A 22,909-nucleotide genomic window follows, 5' to 3' on the forward strand; every position below is an offset into this window, starting at 1 on the left:
CGCGCCATCTCTCTGCCCGGGGTTCTCAGCTGTTGATTGGATAGATTGATAGCAGCGCAGCCATTGGCTCCTGCTGCTGTCAATCAAATCTAATGACACAGGGGGCGGGGCTGAGTCCTGCATTCGGCGTTTATGGACAACGAATGCTGGACTCGGCAGCGCGCCTGCAAGGTAACCGCCTCGGGAGAGCGCTTCTCCTAGGGGGTTATCTGATCCAGGGAGGAGCCGCAAGAGCGCTGAGGGACCTCAGAAGAGCAGGTTCGGGGCCACTCTGTGCAAAACTAGCTGCACAGTGGTGTAAGTATGATATGTATGTTATTTTTTTATTTATTTTTTTTTAAATAACCTTTAGTGTCACTTTAACACTGCTTTAACCCAACACAAAGAGCAACAGTTTTATTCTTTTACAATCATTGTATAATCATTGTAAATCTTGTTGTAAAAAAAAAAAATAATAATAATAATCCTTTTTAATTGATTTTTGTTCTCAGATGTGGCCCCTTAATCGATCTTTGCAGAGGACCCCATGTGAGACATACTGGAAAGATTAAAGCTTTCAAGATACACAAGGTACCAGATATTTTATAATCAGTGGTGGAAGTACAACAGATTTAGTTCTATATCCCTATTATAAAGAACAACTTCAGTAGGGCATGCTGCTTAGCATAGAAGCTAGCAGTGATCACTGCAATAGTGGTGCCTACTACTCTGATTTCCAGCTTCCACAGGGATCGGACAGGTATGGCACATACTGTATATATTACTTTGGTTCAAGTTTTTTTTTTTTTTGCTATCTGTGTCTTATTGGAGAGATTTCCCTTATCTTCCTGTCCCATTTCCAAAACAGTAAGTGGAGAAAAAAGTAAGGCCTTAGTTGCAGACTGGTAAGAAGCTCATACACGTACCATCATCCCGAAATTAGATAATGAAAGGGATATAGGGGTGGAGGCGTGAAGGCAGTTGCTGCAACTGTCTATTCATGTGTGCACCCCCAGAGTTGGAGATTGGGACTATCTCGGTACTAGATAATAACTTACAGTTGAGAAAAACATAAATTATATAAATTTTAATAATTGAAATACAAAATTACAAAAATAATATATACATACAATCATAAAATCAAGAATATATACCACACTGAATACAGTAAATAACGAGTGAAGCCCGCAAATTTTCTGTAGGGGGGGTATACGGGACTTTTATCTCGACCGGTTTCGCGGTCGGAACCGTTTCTTCAGGAGGAACAGGTCCACTCAGGCAGGTTCAGTGGGACAGCAGGACCCAACACAAATCCCCCCACGGCGGACACGGGGGATTATGAACAGACTCAGGTATTCAGTGAGCCAAAAATAAGCGCATGAGCTGTGTATGATAAGAAGTGCTGTAGGCAAGCAGCATCAATAAATAACGTAGGAGAAATCCGGAATTCGGTAATTGAACCCTAGGATTTTTGGATTATAGTAATGTTGGGCACACTAAGGTATGGCCACTTCAGCTTTGAGAACGGTGATCCATCCATGCATCTCAGCGCAGGAGTCCGTCAGCTCAAAACGGACTCCTGCGCTGGATGGAATCCCTGGTCCCCAAAACTAGTGTCCTCATTGGAAGATTTCCTCTTTATTACTGTTCTGGCGACAACCCAAAACACTTTCACTCTCAATAAAATGGTAAACAGGGTAATTCTTCCCGCCCCCCCCCCCCCGGATAGTCACCCCCTTCCTGACCAGACCATTTTTTGCTTTTTGGCACTGTGTCACTTTAACTGACAACTGTGCGGTCATGCAATGCTGTACCCCAATGAAGTTGATATAATTTTTTTCCCACAAATAGAGCTTTCTTTTGGTGGTATTTGATCACCACTGTGTTGTTTATTTTTTTTATGCTATAAACTAAATAAGACCGGTTTTCATTTTGAAAAAATCTGCAAGGAGGAATGGCAGAGGATCCCCAGGATCCAGTGACATTTATACAGTAATCAGTGCATTTTTATAGCACCGATTGCTGTATAAATGTGAATGGTCCCAAAATACTGTCAAAAGTGTCCGATGTGTCCGCCATAATGTCATCGCCGCCATTACTAGTAAAAAAAATAAAATAATAAAAATGCCAAATAATCTATCCCCTATTTTGTAGAGGGTATAACTTTTGCGCAAACCAATCAATGTACGCTTATTGCGAAAATATATATATATATATATATATATATATATATATATATATATATATATATATATATATATATATATATATATATATATATATATATGTGTATATATTAAAATGTGTGTATATATATATATATATATATATATATATATATATATATATATATATATATATATATATATATATTAAAATATATATATATATATATAATATTTTTTTTTTTTTTTTTTTTTTTTACCAAAAATATGTAGAAGAAAATATATCAGCCTAAACTGAGGAAAAAATTTGTTTTTTTTTTTTTAATTGGGATATTTATTATAGCAACAAGATTGTTTGTTTGCTTTTTTTTTTTTTTTTTTTTTTTTTTGTTTTTCAAACTTGTCACTCTTCTTTTGTTTATAGCGCAAAAAATAAAAACTGTAGATGTGATCAAATACCACCAAAAGAAAGCTCTATTTGAGGGGGAACAAAAATTATAAAAATTTCATTTGAGTACAGTGTTGCATGACTGCGCAATTGTCATTCAAAATGCAACAGCGCTGAAAATTGGCCTGGGCAGGAAGGGGGTGAAAATGTCCTGTATTGAAGTGGTTAAAGTAGCATTTCTCGAAAAAAGATCAGTAGAAACAATAACAAAAAAACAGAAGAGATAGAGGTGGCCAAGCCTCAAAACTATGAAGAGAGACACTGATTTATTACCCGCTCTCGGCCGTTGTCAGTCAGTTGTGGTGTAGAGAGAAATGTAGTGTGAGGAGGATCTCTTTGGCTAAAGAGGAGAAAGGTGAGAATACAGGAAAAAAAGGAAAGTAAGAAAGAAAATATCGCAGTATCTGTAAAGTTTGGACAAAGCGTGAAGGGTGAGCGTAGGATATCCAGGGTTGCCAGGCTCACAGAAACTGGTCGTGGGAATCGGGGAGTATAGCTGTTAATTTCTCATTGACCATAATGTTGGCCATGCGATGTTTCACCACTTCAAAGCTGAGTGTAGAAGTTTTCCAGGCTTTCGCTAAAGTTTGGTTGCGACAAAGGTGCATTGCCAGCTTGCGTTCTGCTCATAATAAGGATTCTATAGGTTTGAAAAGAAGGGCTTCGCAGGGGTTTCTCTTTACATCTGAATGAAGTAATGTTCATAAAAGTGCATAAACTCGGATCCACAGTCTAGTCGCCATAGGGCAATACCACCAGATATGGAACATCGTCCCCGGATGGCAATATCCACGAAAGCAGGTTGGTGAATATTGGGGAATTATTCGGGCCAGGCATGCAGGGAACTGCTTGTTTTTTCAAATGCATGAACCTGCTGGGAGTGCTTTATAAACTGTTTGTAGGAACAACTACATACAGTATATGGCATTGCCTTCTGTGTTCTAGCAGCAGTAACGGGACTTCCTGTTCCACTCCCGGGACTAAATTGTGTGGGGCTGAGCGCTGTTCAGTCATTCACAGGAAGCTTGTGTTTTTATGAGTGAATACAAGGTTTCCTCAGATTGGAGGTGGGCAGATAACATCATAAGCTACACCTCTGCCAATCAGAGGAAGCCTTGTATTCATTCATAAAAATAAAAAGGTTTCCAGTGATTGGTTAAGCCCAACTCCATTTCGGAATGGGATAGGAAGTCCCTGTAGGAATGCTGGAACACAATGCTGTATGTGTTTGTAGATGATGCTACATACAGTTTATACAATTACAATACAATTAGGGAAGGAAATGGTTAGATTGGACCAGCATGGTCAAAATGAACTATATAGGCCTCATGTACACTGTAGCTGATAAACGGACATTTAGTAGCAGTTGGGCATTTTTTTCAGCTGCCCCTGGACTCTCCTCTGTTATCTTATCAGTACATGTACACAGGGTCGTTTTATAGTCGTTTCTAGGCAGTTGAGTTTAGAGGCTTTTTTGGAACGCAAAAAATGGGTTCAGACGCTGAGTTTAGAGGCATTTCAAGTGCTAAACGTGGTAACTCGCTTTTAGCTGCATTTCGTTTTCAGCCATTTTTTCATTTTTTTTATGCAAACGCGACAAAAGGCAGCTAAACGCGACATGTAAACGTGGCAAAACTGACGTTTTTAACGTGGGTTACTATCTGTCAAGTTAAATCGTTCAAGAGAGCTTGTAATACTTGTTAACTTGAAACTGAAAAAACTTATCAAAAAAGAAAGTGTTGCTATTGCTGACCCTCCTTTTTCTTAAATGTTAGAAGCGCTGTCACTTTTCCCATGCCTCTGTATGCTTATCCAGCCAAGCTCTCCCCCACCTCTCCACTGCAGCCTCCCTGCCTGTCTAAGCTCCGGTATGGACTGTTGTTAGAGCTTAGACAGGGCTATGATGTCATACCAACCCTCCACATGACACATTTCAGGCCTAGACACTGACTGTTCACCGTCACATAGGGGAGGTCATGCCCCCATCAGAAGCTCCACTTCACTAGCAAGGGCTCTGGCAGTGTGGGGAGCCAGTGAGAGCATAGCTGGGTAGGTGTAACACCTGGATGGGGGAGCTGTGTGCACACATTGTCACTTTGCCCTGCATGTACAGAATTGAAAACCTTCACACAAATTGGCGCATAGGTTATATAATCTTGAGTAGGATCGTTAAATGCATTTTTTTAGTTATATCACGTTGTATTTATTGTCCTTGTATTTGTTTGTAGAACTCTTCCACTTACTGGGAAGGGAAGGCTGATATGGAAACACTGCAGAGAATTTATGGAATTTCATTCCCTGACCCAAAAATGCTAAAAGAATGGGAGAAGTTCCAGGAGGAGGCCAAGAACAGAGACCACCGGAAGATTGGCAGGGTAGGTTCTGAAAGGGAAAGTCCGGCGTAGTATACGAGAAGACATAGCTGGGGCAATGGTGTTTCTAGTGTTCCTTTCCCCGCACTGTGATAAGGGAAGGGGAGGGTAAGGTCCAGGGTCTTGGCATAGGATACGAGAAGACATAGCTGGGGAAATGGTGCTTCTAGCGTTCCTTTCCCCGCACTGTGATAAGGGAAGGGAAGGTCCGACGTAGGATACGAGAAGACTTAGCTGGGGAAATGGTGCTTCTAGCGTTCCTTTCCCCGCACTGTGATAAAAGCTGAGTGTTCAAACTGAGGAAGGAACACGTGAAGCTGTACAATTTGATCGGGGTGCTGAAGACGACTTTTATAAAAGCTGGTTCAGGTAAGGTAAGGCCCCGTACACATGAGCGGAATGTCGACCAAAGTCAGCCGTTGCAGTGGAACCCGGCCGACTTTCGGCCCGTGTGTACAGCTGCTTGTCTGACAGAAGCCAATCTCAAGACCAGCTTCTCTTGAATGAGCATGCTAGAAAACCAGCAGGCGATCGGCATCCGATCAGTGCTAGCAGCCAATGGCTGCGGGCACTGACTGATGTGTTCTGGCTGGCAGGGGGGCAGTCCCCCTGTCAGAACATAATAACACAGCTGGAGAGATCGCTATACTAACAGGTGAGACGGGCATTCAGATTCTCTGGGGTACAATGGAAATGCATTCTCAATTACAGACACTCCCGAATTGCTGACCGGCTCAGAACTTACACTTGTGTTTCCTTGAATACAGGACCAGGAGCTGTTTTTCTTTCATGAGCTGAGTCCCGGAAGTTGTTTCTTCCTCCCCAAGGGAGCGTTCATCTATAACCAGCTGATTAACTTCATCAGGGTAAGTAGGGCATTTATTCCCAACAGCCATTGTATATTCTGTGTTTACAGAAACATATTACTTATAATTAGTCGGGAGGCAGTGAGGAGGCCAAACCTGAATCCAGGAATATATTGCTCCTTATTTTATTGCCGGTATCCTTGGGACACTCCATGGAGGGCCAATACACCAATGTTTGTGAATATTTTATAAGTATTTCCAATCAATAGATATTTTTATACATTTCCTGATCTGCGCATTCTGCTTAATCCACAAAGCACATCCATTTGGTCAGTTCTCATTTGTTCTGCCCCCCCCCCCCCTTTTTTTTTTCCTCAAATTTGCACATGGTCACATTGAAATTGTTCATATCATTTTAGAGTGTATAGCTCAGCATACGAGTACCATAAAGAACACCCATGAGCAGGCATTTAGAATCTTAATGTGCAGTCTTAACTTATTCACCACCAGTGACAACACTGGGATGGATGAGCTCTCATGCCTAGTGTGATCAGTTTGAGATAGGAAAGCAGAGGGACTGGCAGGATCACCAGGTATTTAAAACAAAGGAAGCAATACAAAGAGAATAGGAGAATTTGTAACACAAGTACATGGTACAGCAGGTGCATATCAGGAATATGCGATGTCCAGGTAACATTTTCTTTAAAGTGGAAGTTAAAGCGGAGTTCCGCCCAAAAATGCTCCTCCTCTGGTGTCAGATACATTTGGAACCTTTCAAAGGGGAGCAGATACCTGTCTAATACAGGTATTTTGCTCCCACTTACAGGCATAGATACCTGAGCCACCTGCGTGTATCTACAAAACACCCCCCACCCCCGCTGTCTTTTGGTAGACACATGGGTCCCAGAAAACAGCAGGGACCAGTGGGATAGTGCAGCGCAAGTCGCACATGCGCAGTAGGGCAGCACCTGGCAGCCGAGGGATAGATCGGCTTCGGGTGATGACATCGCAGGCGCCCTGGACAGGTAAGTGTCCTTATTTTAAAAGTCAGCAGTTGCAGTATTTGTAGCTGCTGACTTTAACAAAAAAAAAAAATTAGGTGTAACTCCGCTTTAACTTCCATCTCTGAATTTTACCTATGTTAAGGCTTACCTATAGGTAGTGTAAATATCTCCTAAACTTGTGCCGTTTAGGAGATATTTACTGTACATGTAGCCATTGATATCACTGGCGCATACGTTCTGATGGAACGGTCACCCGCGCTGATCCTTCAAAGCCCTGTGCCGTAAACGGTGGCTCCCACCTAAATGCGCGGGAGTGATGTCATTGAGGCTCCGGCCGGTCACAGAGCCAGAGTCCACGAACCTGGAAGCAAGACAGGTGAAGATGGCAGCGCCTTCCATTGATGACATCTCAGCGCTGGAAGGCTTCATTTTAAGGTAAGTTTAACGGACTTGCAGGGTAAAGAAAAAAAAATGTCCATCGGTTTACAACCGCTTTAATATTCTTGCATAGGTCCAAGTATGACTCAACTTTTGTAAGGTACTGTCTGGAACTCTGCAGTACAACTGTCCAATACTTTGTTAGAAAATACAATAAAATCTGATGTGTGAAATGAGTTTGTATGGTTTGTCCAAGGACACCTTGGCTCACAAAATGTGACCAGCTCAGAGTTGTATCTCAGGGCCTAATTTTACAGCAAACGTACAAACGTACTTGTTCCTTTGAAGCTAAGAGGGGATATTTCTCACATTGGAAACATATCCTTTCACTTCCTGTTGAGTCTACAGGACAGGAAGTAAAGGGAAATGTTGGTAAGGAGACAGATGGCAAAAACAAAACTGACTGAGGTTTTACCTCTCCCCTACTCTTATCTAACCACTTTTGAAAATTTTACAATAGCTGTACGTCGGCTCCTTTAACCACATTTGGTATTTTACAATGTACAAAGGGCGATAAGCAGAAATTCTATTGCAGCTAAGACTGTAACTGATTTATTAAAGTGTATCTAAAGTAAAATTTTCAAAAGTGGTTAGATAAGAGTAGGGGAGAGGTAAAACCTCAGTCAGTTTTGTTTTTGCCATCTGTCTCCTTACCAACATTTCCCTTTACTTCCTGTCCTGTAGACTCAACAGGAAGTGAAAGGATATGTTTCCAATGTGAGAAATATCCCCTCTTAGCTTCAAAGGAACAAGTGCCCTCATTAGAAGCTTTCCCCTCTATTCCTTCTCCGATGGCAACTCACCGTCATATGACTATGCGCGTTAGGGAAGTGGTTAAAGGAGCCGACGTACAGCTATTGTTGGAATTGCCCTCACATTCATTCCCAGTGATATTGGTGACCAGGAAACTTAAAGAGACTGTATCATCCTAACGGGGGGTTACAGACATCGACAAACCTGACAGAGGGTCTAACCCATGGGTTTCAAACTGGCCGCCCTCCAGCTGTTGCGAAACTACAAGTCCCATGAGGCATTGTAAGGCTGACGGTTACAAGCACGACTCCCACAGGCACAGACATGATGGGACTTGTAGTTCTGCAACAGCTGGAGGGCCACCAGTTTGAGACCCCTGATCTAACCCCTCACCACTCTATCCAAATGAAAAAAAAAAAAACATTGCCTTTAGTTATACTGTAAATGTAAATTATAAAACACAACTGGGGGTGCTCATACCAACCAATCAGATTCTTGCTGTCACTTTCCTCGCAAACAGCAGAAAAATAAGAGCAGGAATCCTAGGAAGACACAGGTCCATCTTTACAACTCAACCTCGTATCTATAGGTGGTCACTTCTTTGGGTTAGCAGGTTTCACTGTGCTGGGGTCTGGTCTTCCCACCAGGAATGCTATCTAAGTGGGGTTTCTGCCTTGTATGTGTAGATAAGGGGTATATTCCACAATGCAAAATATACTGGTAGGGTGATCGTCTTCTGATCAATAATCGTCTTTGTTTTGATCATCTACTTTTTCTTGTATTATCAGGAAGAGTATAGGAAGAGGGGCTTCCAAGAGGTGGTCACCCCCAACGTGTATAACAGCAAGCTATGGCAGACATCTGGACACTGGCAACATTACAGTGAAAACATGTTCTCATTTGAAGTGGAGAAGGAAATCTTTGCACTGAAGCCCATGAACTGCCCAGGACACTGGTACGACATGCATAGTTTCCAAGTGTGACATATATTCTTGGTTATCCTGTACGTCTGTATGTAATGCAGAACTCCAGATAAAAAAAAAAAAAGAAAAAAACTAAAGATAATGGTTTTTTAATAGAAAAATGTTAATAAAGGCAGCCTTGGCTGATATATTTACGTTACTTTCAGTCCAGAGCTGTCTGCAGTAATTCAATTCATCCACTAGATGTCACCAGTCTTCCAGGTTGCATAAAGACCAGCGTCAATTAACCACTTCAATACAGGGCACTTTTTAAATGACAATTGCACAGTCATACAACACTGTACCCAAACTAAATTTTTATCACTTTGTTCCCACAAATAGAGCTTTCGTTTGGTGGTATTTGATCACCTCTGTGGTTTTTATTTTTTGCTAAACGAATAAAAAAAGACCGAAAATTTGGAAAAAAAAAAAACAATTTTTTTCTTTGTTTTAGTTATAAAATTTTGTAAATAAGTACGTTTTTCCTGCACTGATAAGCTGCACTGATAGGCACTGATAAGCTGCGCTGATAAGGTGGCACTGATGGGCACAGACGATGGGCATTGATAGGCGACACTGGGCACTCATAGGTGGCACTGATGGCTGGCACTGATAGATTTCACTGATGGGCATCACTGGTGGCACTTGCAGGCATTTTTCTTTGGCACTGATTGGCAGCTGTCAGGGCACTGATTGGCATTTCCCTGGTGGTCTAGGGTGGCATACCTGGTGGTCCAGTGTGGTGGCCATCCCTGGTGGTCCTGGCGGCATCCTGGTGGTCCTGGGCGGGCATCTGAGGGGTGACTGCGCTGATAAACAATCAGCACAGACCCCTCCTGTCAGGAGAGCAGCCGATCGGCTCTCCTCTACTCGCGTCTGTCAGAGTAAAAAGCTGATCAACGGCTCTTCCTGTTTACATCGTGATCAGCCATGATTGGACACGGCTGATCATGTGGTAAAGAGTCTCTGTCAGAGACTATTTGCCTAGATTGGAGTTGCAGTGTGTCAGATTGACACGCCGCAACAATGATCGCCGCAATGCGCGCCCCCCGGGGCTTGATATCCTGACAATGTCATATGACGTCCGGTCAGGATATCACAACCATTTTACCGACATCATTTTGCTATATGGCGGGCGGCAAACGGTTAAAGTGGTAGTAAAGTCTTCATAAGTGTAAGTACAGTGAATATCTCCTAAACGTGCACTGTTCAGGAGATCTTCATACTGCTATGCAGTGGTGACGTCACCAGCTCATGCACTCTGAAGGGACGGCATACCCGAGATCTGTGACTCCCGCACACATGTGCGGGAGTGACATTGTCAATCAGACGGCTGGAGCACACGAGCTCAGAAGGAAGACCTTGTGAAGATTGAAGCGGTGACAGTGCATCGCTAGAGGGCTTCGTTCTAAGGTAATTTTTTTTTTTCATAATGTGCTATTATGTTTTTTTTTTTTTAAAGGTGCGGTTTCCTACCGCTTCATCCCACTTACTCTGTGTCCATGCCTGGACTGCACTACTGTATGAAAGTGATTGTAAAACTTTGTTTTTATTAAACACTTCCCTACTGTATTCAACACTAACAAATGGAACTGGAGTTACACTACAATGCCTCCTTAGCATATTCATTTTAAGGCTCGGAGATTTTCCAAACTATGTTAATAATGATTTTTGAGCAGCTATAACCTTTTTCTTTCCATTGGTGATTAGTAGCCATTGGGTCATGATTACAAGAAAAAAACTCTATTCTCTGTTTCAGTTTGATGTTTGACCACCGGCCTCGTTCGTGGAGGGAGCTACCACTGAGGATGGCAGACTTTGGAGTTCTTCACCGCAATGAACTGTCTGGTGCTCTCACAGGACTGACTCGAGTCAGGCGCTTCCAGCAAGACGATGCCCACATTTTCTGTGCCATGGAGCAGGTATGGCTTGGTTTTTACACAATTGTTTTCTGCGCCCAATTTTATAGGTACACTTCCCCAGTACCCATATAGGGATGCACAAGGTCAGCAATGGTGGCAATCCGATAATTCTCAGGTTGGTATTAAGGGAATAAATTTAAGGCGGCCATACATGGCTCAAATGGTGGACTATTTTTGCAGAATTGCATAAAAAATCAAACCATGGATTTCATCACCTGGTTGACTTAAGAATTGACTGAGCCAGGTACAAAATTATCAGTCGAACGGTGACTGCACCCTGTCAAATGTTTAGGTGTTTATGCAGCCGTGGGTTCTGCTACTGGCTGAATAGTGGCAGTGGAGATTCCTCCATCCATACTGTTAAAGTGATTCTAAAGCCCCGCCCCCTTGTCACAGGAATTTTTGGGGACCGGTGACACCGATACAGTGATCAGTGCTATAAAAATAAATGGCACTGTCAGGGACACCAGGGGCGATCAAAGGGTTAAATGTTCCCTAGAGATGTGCCTACTGTGTGGGGCAGTGTCGCATTGAAGGAAAAGAGAAATCCGTGATTCAGTTTAGCTGAATCACAAGTCTCTCTTTACTTCCTGACACGGCGGTCGCCGGACGAGCTGATTGGCCCCCACTGTGTCCAATCACAGCAGGATAATAGCCTAATGCCACGTACAAACCATCGGAAATTCGGCCAGCAAAAGACCGATGAGAGCCTTTGGTCGGAAAATGCGATCCTGTGTATGCTCCACTGGACTTTTGCTGGCCGAATTCCCACCAGCAAAAGATTGAGAGCAGGTTCTCAATTTTTCGGTCGGAAAAAGTTTCGATCGGAAATTCCGATCGTCTGTAGCAATTCCGATGCACAAAATTCCTATGCATGTTTGGAAACAATTCGACCCGTGCTCGGAGGCATTGAACTTCATTTTCTCGGCTCGTCGTAGTGTTGTACGTCACCGCGTTCTTGACGGTTGAAAGTTCAGAGAACTTTTGTGGGACCGTGTGTATGCAAGCCAAGCTTGAGTGGAATTCCGTCGGGGAAAACCATCCAAGATTTTTCTGACGGAAAATCCGCTCGTGTGTATGTGGCATAACTCTGTGTCCCGTGATGTGTGTTAAAGAAAATAGGATTTTTTTCGTCTTACTTACCTGTAAAATCCTTTTCTTTGAATACATCGTGGGACGCAGAGGTCCCTCCCTGCTTTTGAGGATTCAGTGCTTGCTACAAAACTGAAGTACTTCCTGTATGAGATTAGATAGGGGATTACTTCCCTTTGTCTACCAGTGTCCATTCACCTAGTGATGGCGTATAACCCAGTAGGTAATGAATATTAGCCTAAATTTGTGTCCCATGATGTACTCAAAGAAAAGGATTTTTACAGGTAAGTATGACGAAAAAAATCCTATTTTCCTGACCTGCCATTGTAGACGAGTGTTTCAACTTTGGTGTCACAACTCAAAGCAGAAATATAATTATTCCATCCCATAACGGTGCCACCCAGGCAGGAACACGCTGGCTTTTATCAGTCTGGGAAGTAAATGTAGTCGGTCTTTTAGCTTAATGATGACAAGATAACATCGGCAGATTGTATTCTGTTGAATTCATTGACTTGTTATCTGATCACAAGGGGAGGGAAAACCTATGATTAATGGTGGTGATTAATATTCAGGGATTTGACAAAGATCAATGCTTCGATTTACAGATTGAAGAAGAGATAAAGAGCTGTCTGGATTTCCTGCGGTCCGTCTACAACGTCTTTGGTTTCACCTTCAAATTAAATCTTTCCACCCGCCCAGAGAAGTTCCTCGGTGACGTTGAAGTTTGGAATCAGGCTGAGAAGGTATGATGATGGGGTAGCTGAATATGCTTTATAAACTGTGAAGCAAGCAAATTGCAGAAAGGCACTGCTATTGGCTAGGTAATAACGTGTATACTTTGTACATGCTCAGTGGCATTCTTTGTGCCTTGCTTGCCTAGTACACTTTTTCTCATATTATTTGTTTATTATTATATTTTCTATGATTTTTCTTTGAGTTTAGTCTAGGTTTTAAAGAGCTGGATAAAAATTTGGAATACATATACTGTATGAAAATTGTGCCAAAAGGTTCTGGTCTTGTGATTCAGCACCCCTGCTAGACAGCACGTCCAGGCCCTGACCTCCCTGCAGATTGCACATCAGACAATGGAGCCTCAGACTGCAGTAAAACCTGACAGACCTGCTAGTCCTTCCCCACTTTAAAAAAAAATGAAACACTTGGCTGTAGATGCGCTTTAATCATTCATTTAATTTAAAGTGATTCTAATTTTCTTGTTATTAAATAACAGACGGGCTTATACTCACCCGCTCTGTGCAATGCTATTGCTCAGAGCTGCCTGAACCTCCTCTTCTGGAGTTCCCTGCTGATGCTCTAGGCTCCTTCTCTTTTGTGTGTGCCACTTGGTATGGGGGCACATGTGCAGGCTCTCTTCCCAGCCGGGCTGTGTACGTCTATAGACCCATGCAGCCTGGCTTGACCCCACCCCCCTCTCTCTGCTCACTGGATTTGACTGACAGCAGTAGGAGCCAATGACTCCCACTGTGTCAACAAAGCCTGCGAGACTAGAAGGAGAGAAGAACTGGCTAAGGGTTCATTTTAAGTGTTGGGTTCAGATTGAAGGTTTATTTATTTAGGGTTTATATTTTGGTGAAGGTTAGGTTGGATAAGGAGGATTAAAACCAGCTGATATGCCATGCAACAAATGCAAAAACTCCTTCATTAACCCCTTCACGCCGACAGTACACAAATATGCGACCCCATTGGACTGGGCTTTTTCCTGTGGGGCCGCAAATTTGCGTATCGCCTTTTGTGCTTGGAGCGCCCAGCACAGAGACCGAGGTCACACCGAGAGCCCCGGGCCCCGTTCTAATGATCGGGACCAGGAACGGCTGGTTCCTGGTCACCCGATTGCTGTGATAGCATCTGATTGGCTACTGTGAAGCCCGCCCCTGTGTTTTCTGTCTCTGTGAATGGATGAGAGAGATAAAATGTATCATTCTCTGTCCTTGCATAGATAGGAAAAAAAATCATATTAAAAAAAATAATAATCATTAATAAAAAAGAAAAATACTTAGATTGAGGTTTGATCTAGGTCAGTGCCAGGGTCAGTATTTTTTGGACAAGATTTTTTTTTTATGATAAGTATCGGTGTCAGTATCAGTGTCAGATAGTATCAGTGTCAGTTAGGCTACTTTCACACTGAAGGCAGTTTTCAGACGTTTTAGCGCTAAAAATAGCACTTGTAAAGTGCCTGAAAACTGCCTCCCATGCAACCCTAGTGAATGAATGAATGAATGATTTGTAAAGGGCTGCAAATACGAACTGAATCGCCTCAAGGCGCTAAATGCGTTAGTGTTGACCAGCTTCTTAGAAGAGGAAAGTTTTGAGTTTTTTCCTGAAGGCCAGATGGTTTTCTTCCATGCGGATGTGAGTTGGAAGAGCATTCCATAGCCGAGGTCCCTGGACTGCGAATCTGCGTTCTCCCCTTGCTTTGTAGCGATATTTGGGAACGAGGAGGAGGTTTTGGTTGGATGATCGCAGATTGCGATTCGGTGTGTAATGTTTTATTTTCTCTCTGAGGTATTGAGGGGCGTTACCTTGTATGCATTTGTGGGTGAGGCAGATCGTCTTGAATGTGATCCGATTCTTTACCACTAGCCAATGTAGGCTCCTCAGGGATGGGGAGATGGACTCCCAGGGTTTTTTTTCCTGTTATCAGTCTTGCCGCCGCGTTTTGAATGGCCTGTAGGCGCGCAAGCTGATATTGGGGTAAGCCCATGTAGAGTGAGTTTGCGTAGTCAAGACGGAAATTGATGATTGTTCCAACTACTGCTGCTTTGTCCTTTTCTGGGATAAAGAGAATGAGTCTGCGTAGCTGGCGGAGGAGATGGTGAGAACCGCTAACTACGGAACCTATTTGTGCATCCATTGTCATTTCTGAGTCAAAGATAACTCTGAGACTCTTGGCTTTGGTGCTCGGAGAGATGGTCTGTCCAAAGATGGTGTCTAGTCTGAAAGCCTGAGTGCTATCACACTGGGGTGGTGCGCTTGCAGGATGGGGAAAAAAAGTCCTGCAGGCAGCATCTTTGGGATGGTTTGGGAGGGCTGCATATTCATTGGAATGAATGGGCAGCGCTTCTGAAGCGCCTGAAAAGCGTTTCAGAAGCGCCGCAACACGGGCCCTTTTGACCCCTTCTTCGGCCAATAGCGGGGGGGGGTTAAAAGCGGCCCGCTAGCCGCCGAAAAACGCAGCTAGAACGACGGTAAAGCACCGCTAAAACGAGTGGCGCTTTACCATGGCCGCAGTGTGAAAGTAGCTTTAAGGATCAGTGTCAGTTGGTGTCCGTGTGTTTTAGGTGGGATTTAAAAAAAGCAAAATGTGCAGTATTCATTCTGGGCTGTACAAACAACAACTAACATACACATATGAGGTATCACTGCGATCATCAGGAGCAGGAGAATTTATTTTGGGTTATTTGGTGGAAGGTTATGGTAGTAGCAAGAAATATACAGTTACATTTATAGAAATGTATTGTTTTTACTATTTTGGGCCAGTTTTTTTTAAAAAAAAAAAAAACAGAAGATATCCATTACCATTTGCCACCAAATGAAGGCCCAATTTGTCCTAAAAAAACCGAGGTATAATCCACCTGGATGCACAAAGTAGTTGCGATGATATGTACGGTTTTACTAACACATGTCAAAATTACAAAGTTGGGCTTAGGCATTTAGATTTGTTTTACCCTTAGGCTTGAAGGGGTTAAAATAGCCCCTCGAGGTAGTTAAAAAGCAATTTGTAACACCATAATTACATTCATAGCTGCATGTATAATGAATCTTTGTTCAGCCCCACAATGGTGTCTCTAATCTCATAATCGTTAAGCTCTGATTAGTGTTTTTTGACAATGTGATTGCTGCTTATTGATTTGGGCTCATGATGAGTGATCTGTAAGACAAGAGTATACACAAGGAATTAGAAGGCCTTACATAATTGCTAGGCATTAAACAGTCTGAGTTGTAGACAGGCAGTTGAGCTCTAAAGTATATGTGATTTCTGCAAAGCAGAGTATTGACGCTGTACCTATGGCAGCTATAGATAAGCAAGTGGAAGGGTCTTACCACTGAAAGCTGATGCACTATATAACCAAAGGTCTGTAGAATTGGCCGTCACACCTATATGCGCTCGTTTGACATCCCATTCCAAAACCACGGGCATTGATCTGGAGTTGGCTATCCTTTTGTAGCTATAACAGCTTCCTCTCTTCTGGGAAGGCTGTCCCATATTTTGGAGTATGTCTCGGGTAATGTTTTTTGCCCATTCGGCCAGAGGAGCATTTGTGGGGTGAAGTACTGATGTTTGATGAGAAGTTCTTTCTTCCAATTACAATTCCTACGATACAGCGCTGCAATATTTATACATCTACACTTAGAATAACAACCATCAATGTTTGTTAATATTCTTTAGTAATTTATAATAGTCCCATTTGTTTCCAATCTTGTGCTCCACACCAATCTTCTACTGTGAATTACCTCTTGTTCCACACACCTTCACCACAATATGCTCACTTGGTGTTTTGACCTATACAGATTTACAAATAGATCCTTATACATGCTTCATAAGCCCATGCAACTCCCCTGCTCATTATGATGTTATATATATATATATATAGAGAGAGAGAGAGAGAGAGACTCTTAAAAAAAAAAATTATACCATCATAGTGCTTTCTGTAATTGCATATGTATTTATTAAATCAATAAAAAAACACTCACATGATGGTGGGCACTAGTCTGTGGCACTACAGGAATAAGGTTTGCACTCTCCTCTTAAAGTGGTTGTAAAACTTTACATATACCCAGTGAAGTGACTGACCCCGGGTAATATACAGAGATGAAACAAATCCCCTTACATAATTGTATCTGTCTATCTGAAGCCCTCTCTTCACTACATCCGTTCAAAGTGCTAAATTGTAAAGCTTGTCTGAGAGTTCAGAAAAAGGGGGCGGAGAGCTTAATTCACACTTTGCACAGCTCAGCTCTGAGAGCACCCCCTCCACACATCACACAAGAACAGAGCTGAGGCTGTCAATCAGCTGGAGGTCCCTCCCCTGTCACCATTTTTCTCTTGGTGTCAGGGAAAACTTGTCAGACGTGACTCATGCTGAGATCAGAGGACTGAAGCAACAGACAATGCTTTGTTCATATTTCATGTCTGAGGTTTGCAACCACTGTAAGGTGTGGATGGATGCCGCTCACTATATTTGCTCTAGCCTGCAAGGTCCGCACTGTCCCCTTAAGATGTGGATGGGCTCTGCTTACTGTATTTGCCAAGCAAGCTCCCTTCCTCCAGGCTTCATATTGCTGCATGTTTACGTCACCAGCTTCACCCCCTTACGCATTATGCCCAAATCACGTGGCTTTCTCAGAGGGTAGTTGGTGTTCTTATTCATTATAATAGTGTTCAGTAGGGTTGTGGCCAGGGCTCTGTGCAGGCCATCTGAGTTCCTCCACACCAAACCCTTATACTACAGCTTTATGTAGCTGGCTTTGTGCACAGTATTTATCCTAGACCAGAGAGGAGCCTTACACAAATCCTTACCTGAAGGTTGTAAGAGTGCACATTTCTAAAATGTCTTTTTTATGCATTAACAATACCCTTCATTGGAAGCAACTGAATTTCATAATTTGGAAGAGAGTTCAGAAGGCTTGTTTTAGTGGCGGAACTTTCAGGGACGCATCAGTCACATTTGTGACTGGGCCCTGCCGTTCTGATGCTGGGGGGGGGGGCGGGCAAGACCCGGCATCTCCCCCTGCATCTCCCCGTGCACCTCTGGCTGTCCATTTTTAGTATGCAGTGGGCGGCGATCGGCAACTGTTCTGGGGACCCTGATGTAAGGAGGGAGCTTTCTGGGGACCCTGATGTAAGGGGGGGCTCTCTGGGGAGCCTGACATAAGGGGGGGCTCTCTGGGGAGCCTGACGTAAGGGGGGGCTTTCTGGGGACCCTGACGTAAGGGGGGGCTCTCTGGGGACCCTGACGTAAGGGGGGGGCTCTCTGGGGACCCTGACGTAAGGGGGGGCTCTCTGGGGACCCTGATGTAAAGGGGAGGCTCTCTGGGCACCCTGATGTAAGAAAGTAGCCCCTGTAAGGGGGGATCCACACTCAGATATGTTGAGATATTATGTATATGTGTGTGTGTAGATAGATATAGATATATATATCTGATATATAGATATATATGTCTATAGATATATATATATCTATAGATATAATGTATATTTTAAATACACACATACACATGTATATTATATACATGTGTGTGCCCGCCCAAGCGTATGACTTTCTTTACTTCGCTGCTATGGGCTCTAGCCCGAGATCTTTTGGTGGGGGCCCTTCATGGTTTCTTGCCCCGGGGCCCTGAAGATTCTAGTTACGCCCTTATGGCTTGTTTTATATATAGTATATTTAATCGTTTATTGATACCAGTATTGAAAAGACCCAATTTCTTTAGTTTGTTAGAAATTTAAGGAAAATAATACTAATAAACTCTTTTTTTTCAGCAACTTGAAAATAGTTTGAATGAATTTGGAGAGAAGTGGGTGTTGAATCCTGGTGATGGAGCTTTCTATGGACCAAAGGTTGGTTCTTTACAAAGACACAAAACAGCAACAGAGTATTGTAATATGTTAACCATCAGCAAAAATAGCAGTTTGGCTGTAGGGTGATGCCATTTATTAGCTATATAAATTGTAGTGCAAATTTTCAAGGCAAGATGGACTTGAAAGCTTGCACTGCATTCTAATTATTTAGCCAATAAATAAGCCAAACTACAGCCAAACTTCTACAAAAGATACAGAAGAAATTAAGGGGTAGAGTAAGTAGGTAAACAATTTGATTTGCAAGTATGGTACATTTATATTGCTGTCACCAAATGATTCATTACAGGGATTTGCAAAGGAGGGCTAACACTTCTGCAAGCGGATCCTATGGAGCCATAGTTTTGCATTACAGGATCAGGTTTTACATGTAACGGTTGGTAAATGTAGACACAAAACAGATTTAAATAGGATAAAAAAGGAACCGGTCATTATTGAGCATCTGTAGTGATATGAACCCAATTTCTTGAATTCATCTGGAAGTGCAGCTTTACTTATCAGATATTACTTAATGTGGAACCTCAACCAAAAGTGGAACTTCCATTTTTTTGGGGGAGCAGGTACCTAGTCTTTATGTGTGCTGACTCCCACATCGAGCCCCCCAAATCAACTCCCACTCCACCCCAGGGCATCTGTCCATAGCCTCTTGGGACGCATCATAAGTCCTAGAAGGCTGCAGGACCATTCACCAAGCGCAGTGCGGCGGGAAGATGGAGTCACAGCTGGCTTCCCACACTAAAGATGACGGTGACTTGAAGACCAGTGAAGAACCGGATTGTGTGAGGACAGCTCTGGATCCCTGAACAGGTAAGTGTCCTTTCAATAAAAGTCAGCAGCTACAGTATTTGTAGTTGCTGGTTTTTAATTTTTTAGTCCTGGGGTGCAGAACCTCTTTAATTTTTTACTTTTATTTGTATTCACTCCGTCAGGCTGTAGTACCAACTATCTCCTGTCTGAATTCAGTGCTGATCAGGGACATTTAAAAAATGTCATATAACAAATTTTTTGTCAGGATTACACGACCCTTCTCTAGCAGTCTAGAGAGTATGTCAAGTTTCAGCCTTGAGATCAGGCTGTAGACCGGTTTAAGTGATTGTAAAGTCTTGTTTCTTTTCCTATAACAATACCAAACATGTTACACTTACCTGCTCTGTTGCAGTGGATTTGCACAGAGCAGCCCAGATCTTCCTTTTCTCGGGTCCCTCTTCTGTGATCCTGGCCCATCCCATCTGTCCAGTGCCCCAACAGCAAGCAGCTTGCTATGGGGGCACTCGAGCCGAGTCACAGCTCCTCGTGTCCATTCAGACAGGGAGCCCTGGCCCCGCCCCTCTCTCCCCTGATTGGCTAGCTGGCTTTAATTGACAGCAGTGGGAGCCAATGGCAACCAATCAGGAAGGAAAATCTCGGACGGCTGAGACACTCGAGGACATCGCTGGACAGAGAGGGACCTCAGGTAAGCGTTAGGGGGGCTGCTGCACACAGAAGGCTTTTTATCTTAAAGCGGTTGTATACCTGCACAGAAAAAAACAAAACCTGTAAGGCAAAGGTATAATGAGCTAGTAATGCAGCGCATACTAGCTCATTATGAAATACTCACCTTAGAACGAGACGTAGGCATCTAATCCCGGTCCACGCCAAGGAAGCTGACATTTTGCCCTCTGCGTTTCTTCCGGGTTGCCTCAGTCCTGCACAAATGCGCGGGAGTCTTATTCCTGGCAAGGTCCGTCAGCGCCTGCTGGACCTTCAGCTGGGCCTTCACAGCGCATGCACCGCTGACGTCAGCGGCTGCATGCAAAGTGAATATCTCCTAAACTGTACAGATTTAGGAGCTATTCATTTTACCTACAGGTAAGCCTTATTATAGGCTTACCTGTAGGTAAAAATTAAAACAAAGGGTGTACAACCACTTTAATGCCTAGAACGCATTGAGACCTTTATGTGAGCCTTGCAGTCTGACTGCTATGAAGGGGAGTATACAAGTGCCTAACGGCATGAGCCCAGAGAGGTACAGCTGCAATATTATAAAAACAAAAATTTCAGATACCCATATCCATAGGTTAGAAAAAAAAAACTATAGGCCGCCTTTAAATGTGATATTCATCTTTTCTATGTTGCTTACTAGATCGATATCCAGATAAAAGATGCCATCGGTCGTTACCATCAATGTGCCACAATTCAGTTGGATTTCCAGCTCCCCATTAGGTTCAATCTGACCTATGTCAGGTGGGTAGAGTGTTCATGAATGAGACAGTGTCTGTGTATAGTTCAAAGGTTTTCCTGTCTTCTCATATCTTCACCTCTTTCATCTCCTTAGCCCTGATGGCGATGATAAGAAGAGGCCGGTTATCATTCACCGTGCTATTCTTGGATCTGTGGAACGCATGATTGCTATTCTTACAGAGAACTACGGAGGAAAATGGTAATTGTTTTAACATATAGATGTAGATTTAATTTGTGCATTTCAAATGACCAGTAAAGATAGATCACACGTTTGAAAATCTGGACACTTCTTAAGCTGCCAATAGAAGGATAGAATCTCAACCGGTTCAGCAGGGAGCAGCCAGGATTCAATCCATCTATGGGCAGGCTGTTTGTACTGAAGTCGATCAATCCATAGACTTCAGTACAACCAGACTGTCGGATTTTTGTTCAAGCGATCACTGCTGGTGGTTGTAGCCGCCAGCAGTGACCATTATGTTCTACTGTTGGGGAGGAAGGCTCCCATGTCGACAGAATACAATAGTGCTGCGGTAAGGTATTCCCCATCATTACTGACTGTGTTGATGGGAGACTCAAGCTATTTTCTTTCCTTCCGCCTGTGGTGGATGGAAAGAAAATTGCATAATCTATGGGCTGCTTTAGTTTTGTCTAGAATAGATAAGGCAAAGCCTGTGTAATGGGCACACAGACAGCACAAGCAACCCAACAGAGGTTTTAACCCTTCCACACTCTATACAAAACTATGGCCCCTTTCACCCGGGGCGGATCTGTTTTGACAGACCCCGCTTGCTCAGCAGGGATCGCTCCGCTGATCCCCACTGAGCAAGTAGATGACAGGTCTGTCTCCGCTCACAACCAAGAAAAGAATAGGCCTGGGAACCTTGCTCAGTAATCCATATGAATGGAGTACGCACCTCAAAATAAGAAGGGGGGGGGTGATCATCTAACAATAGGTTTTAAAAAAAAAAAAAAAGGAACACGATACACACACCCTATTTAGTGAAATCCCAGAATGATTTATTGAAAAATTCTATAAAACCAGCATCAAGTCAAAAAAATCCTCCCTGACCCCCATCATCCCAGTACCAAACCCCATTCCTACCTATACCACCAACCAGATCCCCTCCCAATCCAATACCGTAACTGGTCTAAAACACACCCCAAATGGGAGCTGGTGGATCCTCCCAGAATGGGGTCCCCCCCTCCCTGTGATTGAAACCTTCACCACAAGAACTGCTAATGAAAGCACCTCAAGGGGCCAGAACTCCTTCTTAAAATCACAAAGGGTGAAAGGAGTGCTGGAAACCTTGGGGACACCAACACTCCGATCTGGAGAAAGTCCTATAATGCTACAATCAAAGGATAATAAGCAGTCCAGGGGCCATGATGCCACTGAAAATGTTGGCAAGGTCACATAAAAAACACCCTGCTGAAATAATAAAGAGATGGCAACATAAATCCTCAGCTTTGAGGTAAAGTGGATGGCAAAAATATTGGCACATATGCACAATAAAGTGTCCATGAATTCCTACATGAACATGTAGGTAGTAAGATTACTGCTGGACTATTGTGGTCAACCTTGTTCAAGCAAATAAGGAGATTGCTCAGGCAGTCCATGCATCAACGTGAGACAGTAGGAGACTCTCCACATATAAAGTCATACAAGATCCAGCCTGCGGGGTGGGGATGATCTCATGTATGTGGGTAACTGATCCCAAAATCAACTGCAGCTGATATGATCCTTATATGTACATGTGGGTTCTGTATGATGTATGTTATTCACTATCCTGTAGCAAAATCAATCCTGTAATCCAGCAGCCATCATGGGTGGTATTGCTCAAAGCTTGATCTTTTAGGCAGGGCACACTCCTGAGCTTCAATCCCTGCTGAGGATACAATCAATGGTGACACTGAGTCCAAAAATTCCAGATAGCCCTCATGCTGGTAAATAATCCACAGGTGAAGGATAGCCAAAGACGGAGCTGGTGATTTGCAATCAAAGATGTGTGGTGACACAGGGAGGTGGTGACCCGTCTGCTCACTGTACTGAGACGGACCTGTCAGAGTCCCACTCTCCTCTATAGGGAGATTGCATGAAATTGGACAACCTGTCTGTTTTCATCCGATCCCATCCAATCTGACCTGCTGGATTTCCA

General features: G+C 43.2%; 1 protein-coding gene across 1 annotated transcript in view; it reads left to right on the top strand.

The window, feature by feature from the left end:
* TARS1 (threonyl-tRNA synthetase 1) overlaps positions 1-22,909 on the top strand; it is a 94,135-nt gene that overhangs the window by 45,452 nt on the left and 25,774 nt on the right. Inside the window, exons 8-16 of the mRNA XM_073620822.1 lie at positions 492-570; positions 4,821-4,967; positions 5,732-5,830; positions 8,754-8,920; positions 10,687-10,849; positions 12,547-12,684; positions 18,438-18,515; positions 20,656-20,756; positions 20,848-20,952. Coding sequence (XP_073476923.1) covers positions 492-570; positions 4,821-4,967; positions 5,732-5,830; positions 8,754-8,920; positions 10,687-10,849; positions 12,547-12,684; positions 18,438-18,515; positions 20,656-20,756; positions 20,848-20,952 — 1,077 coding nt within the window. The remainder of the gene's footprint in view (positions 1-491; positions 571-4,820; positions 4,968-5,731; positions 5,831-8,753; positions 8,921-10,686; positions 10,850-12,546; positions 12,685-18,437; positions 18,516-20,655; positions 20,757-20,847; positions 20,953-22,909) is intronic.

This window comes from Aquarana catesbeiana, linkage group LG01 (assembly GCF_042186555.1).
Source record: "Aquarana catesbeiana isolate 2022-GZ linkage group LG01, ASM4218655v1, whole genome shotgun sequence".
Classification (NCBI taxonomy): domain Eukaryota; kingdom Metazoa; phylum Chordata; class Amphibia; order Anura; family Ranidae; genus Aquarana; species Aquarana catesbeiana.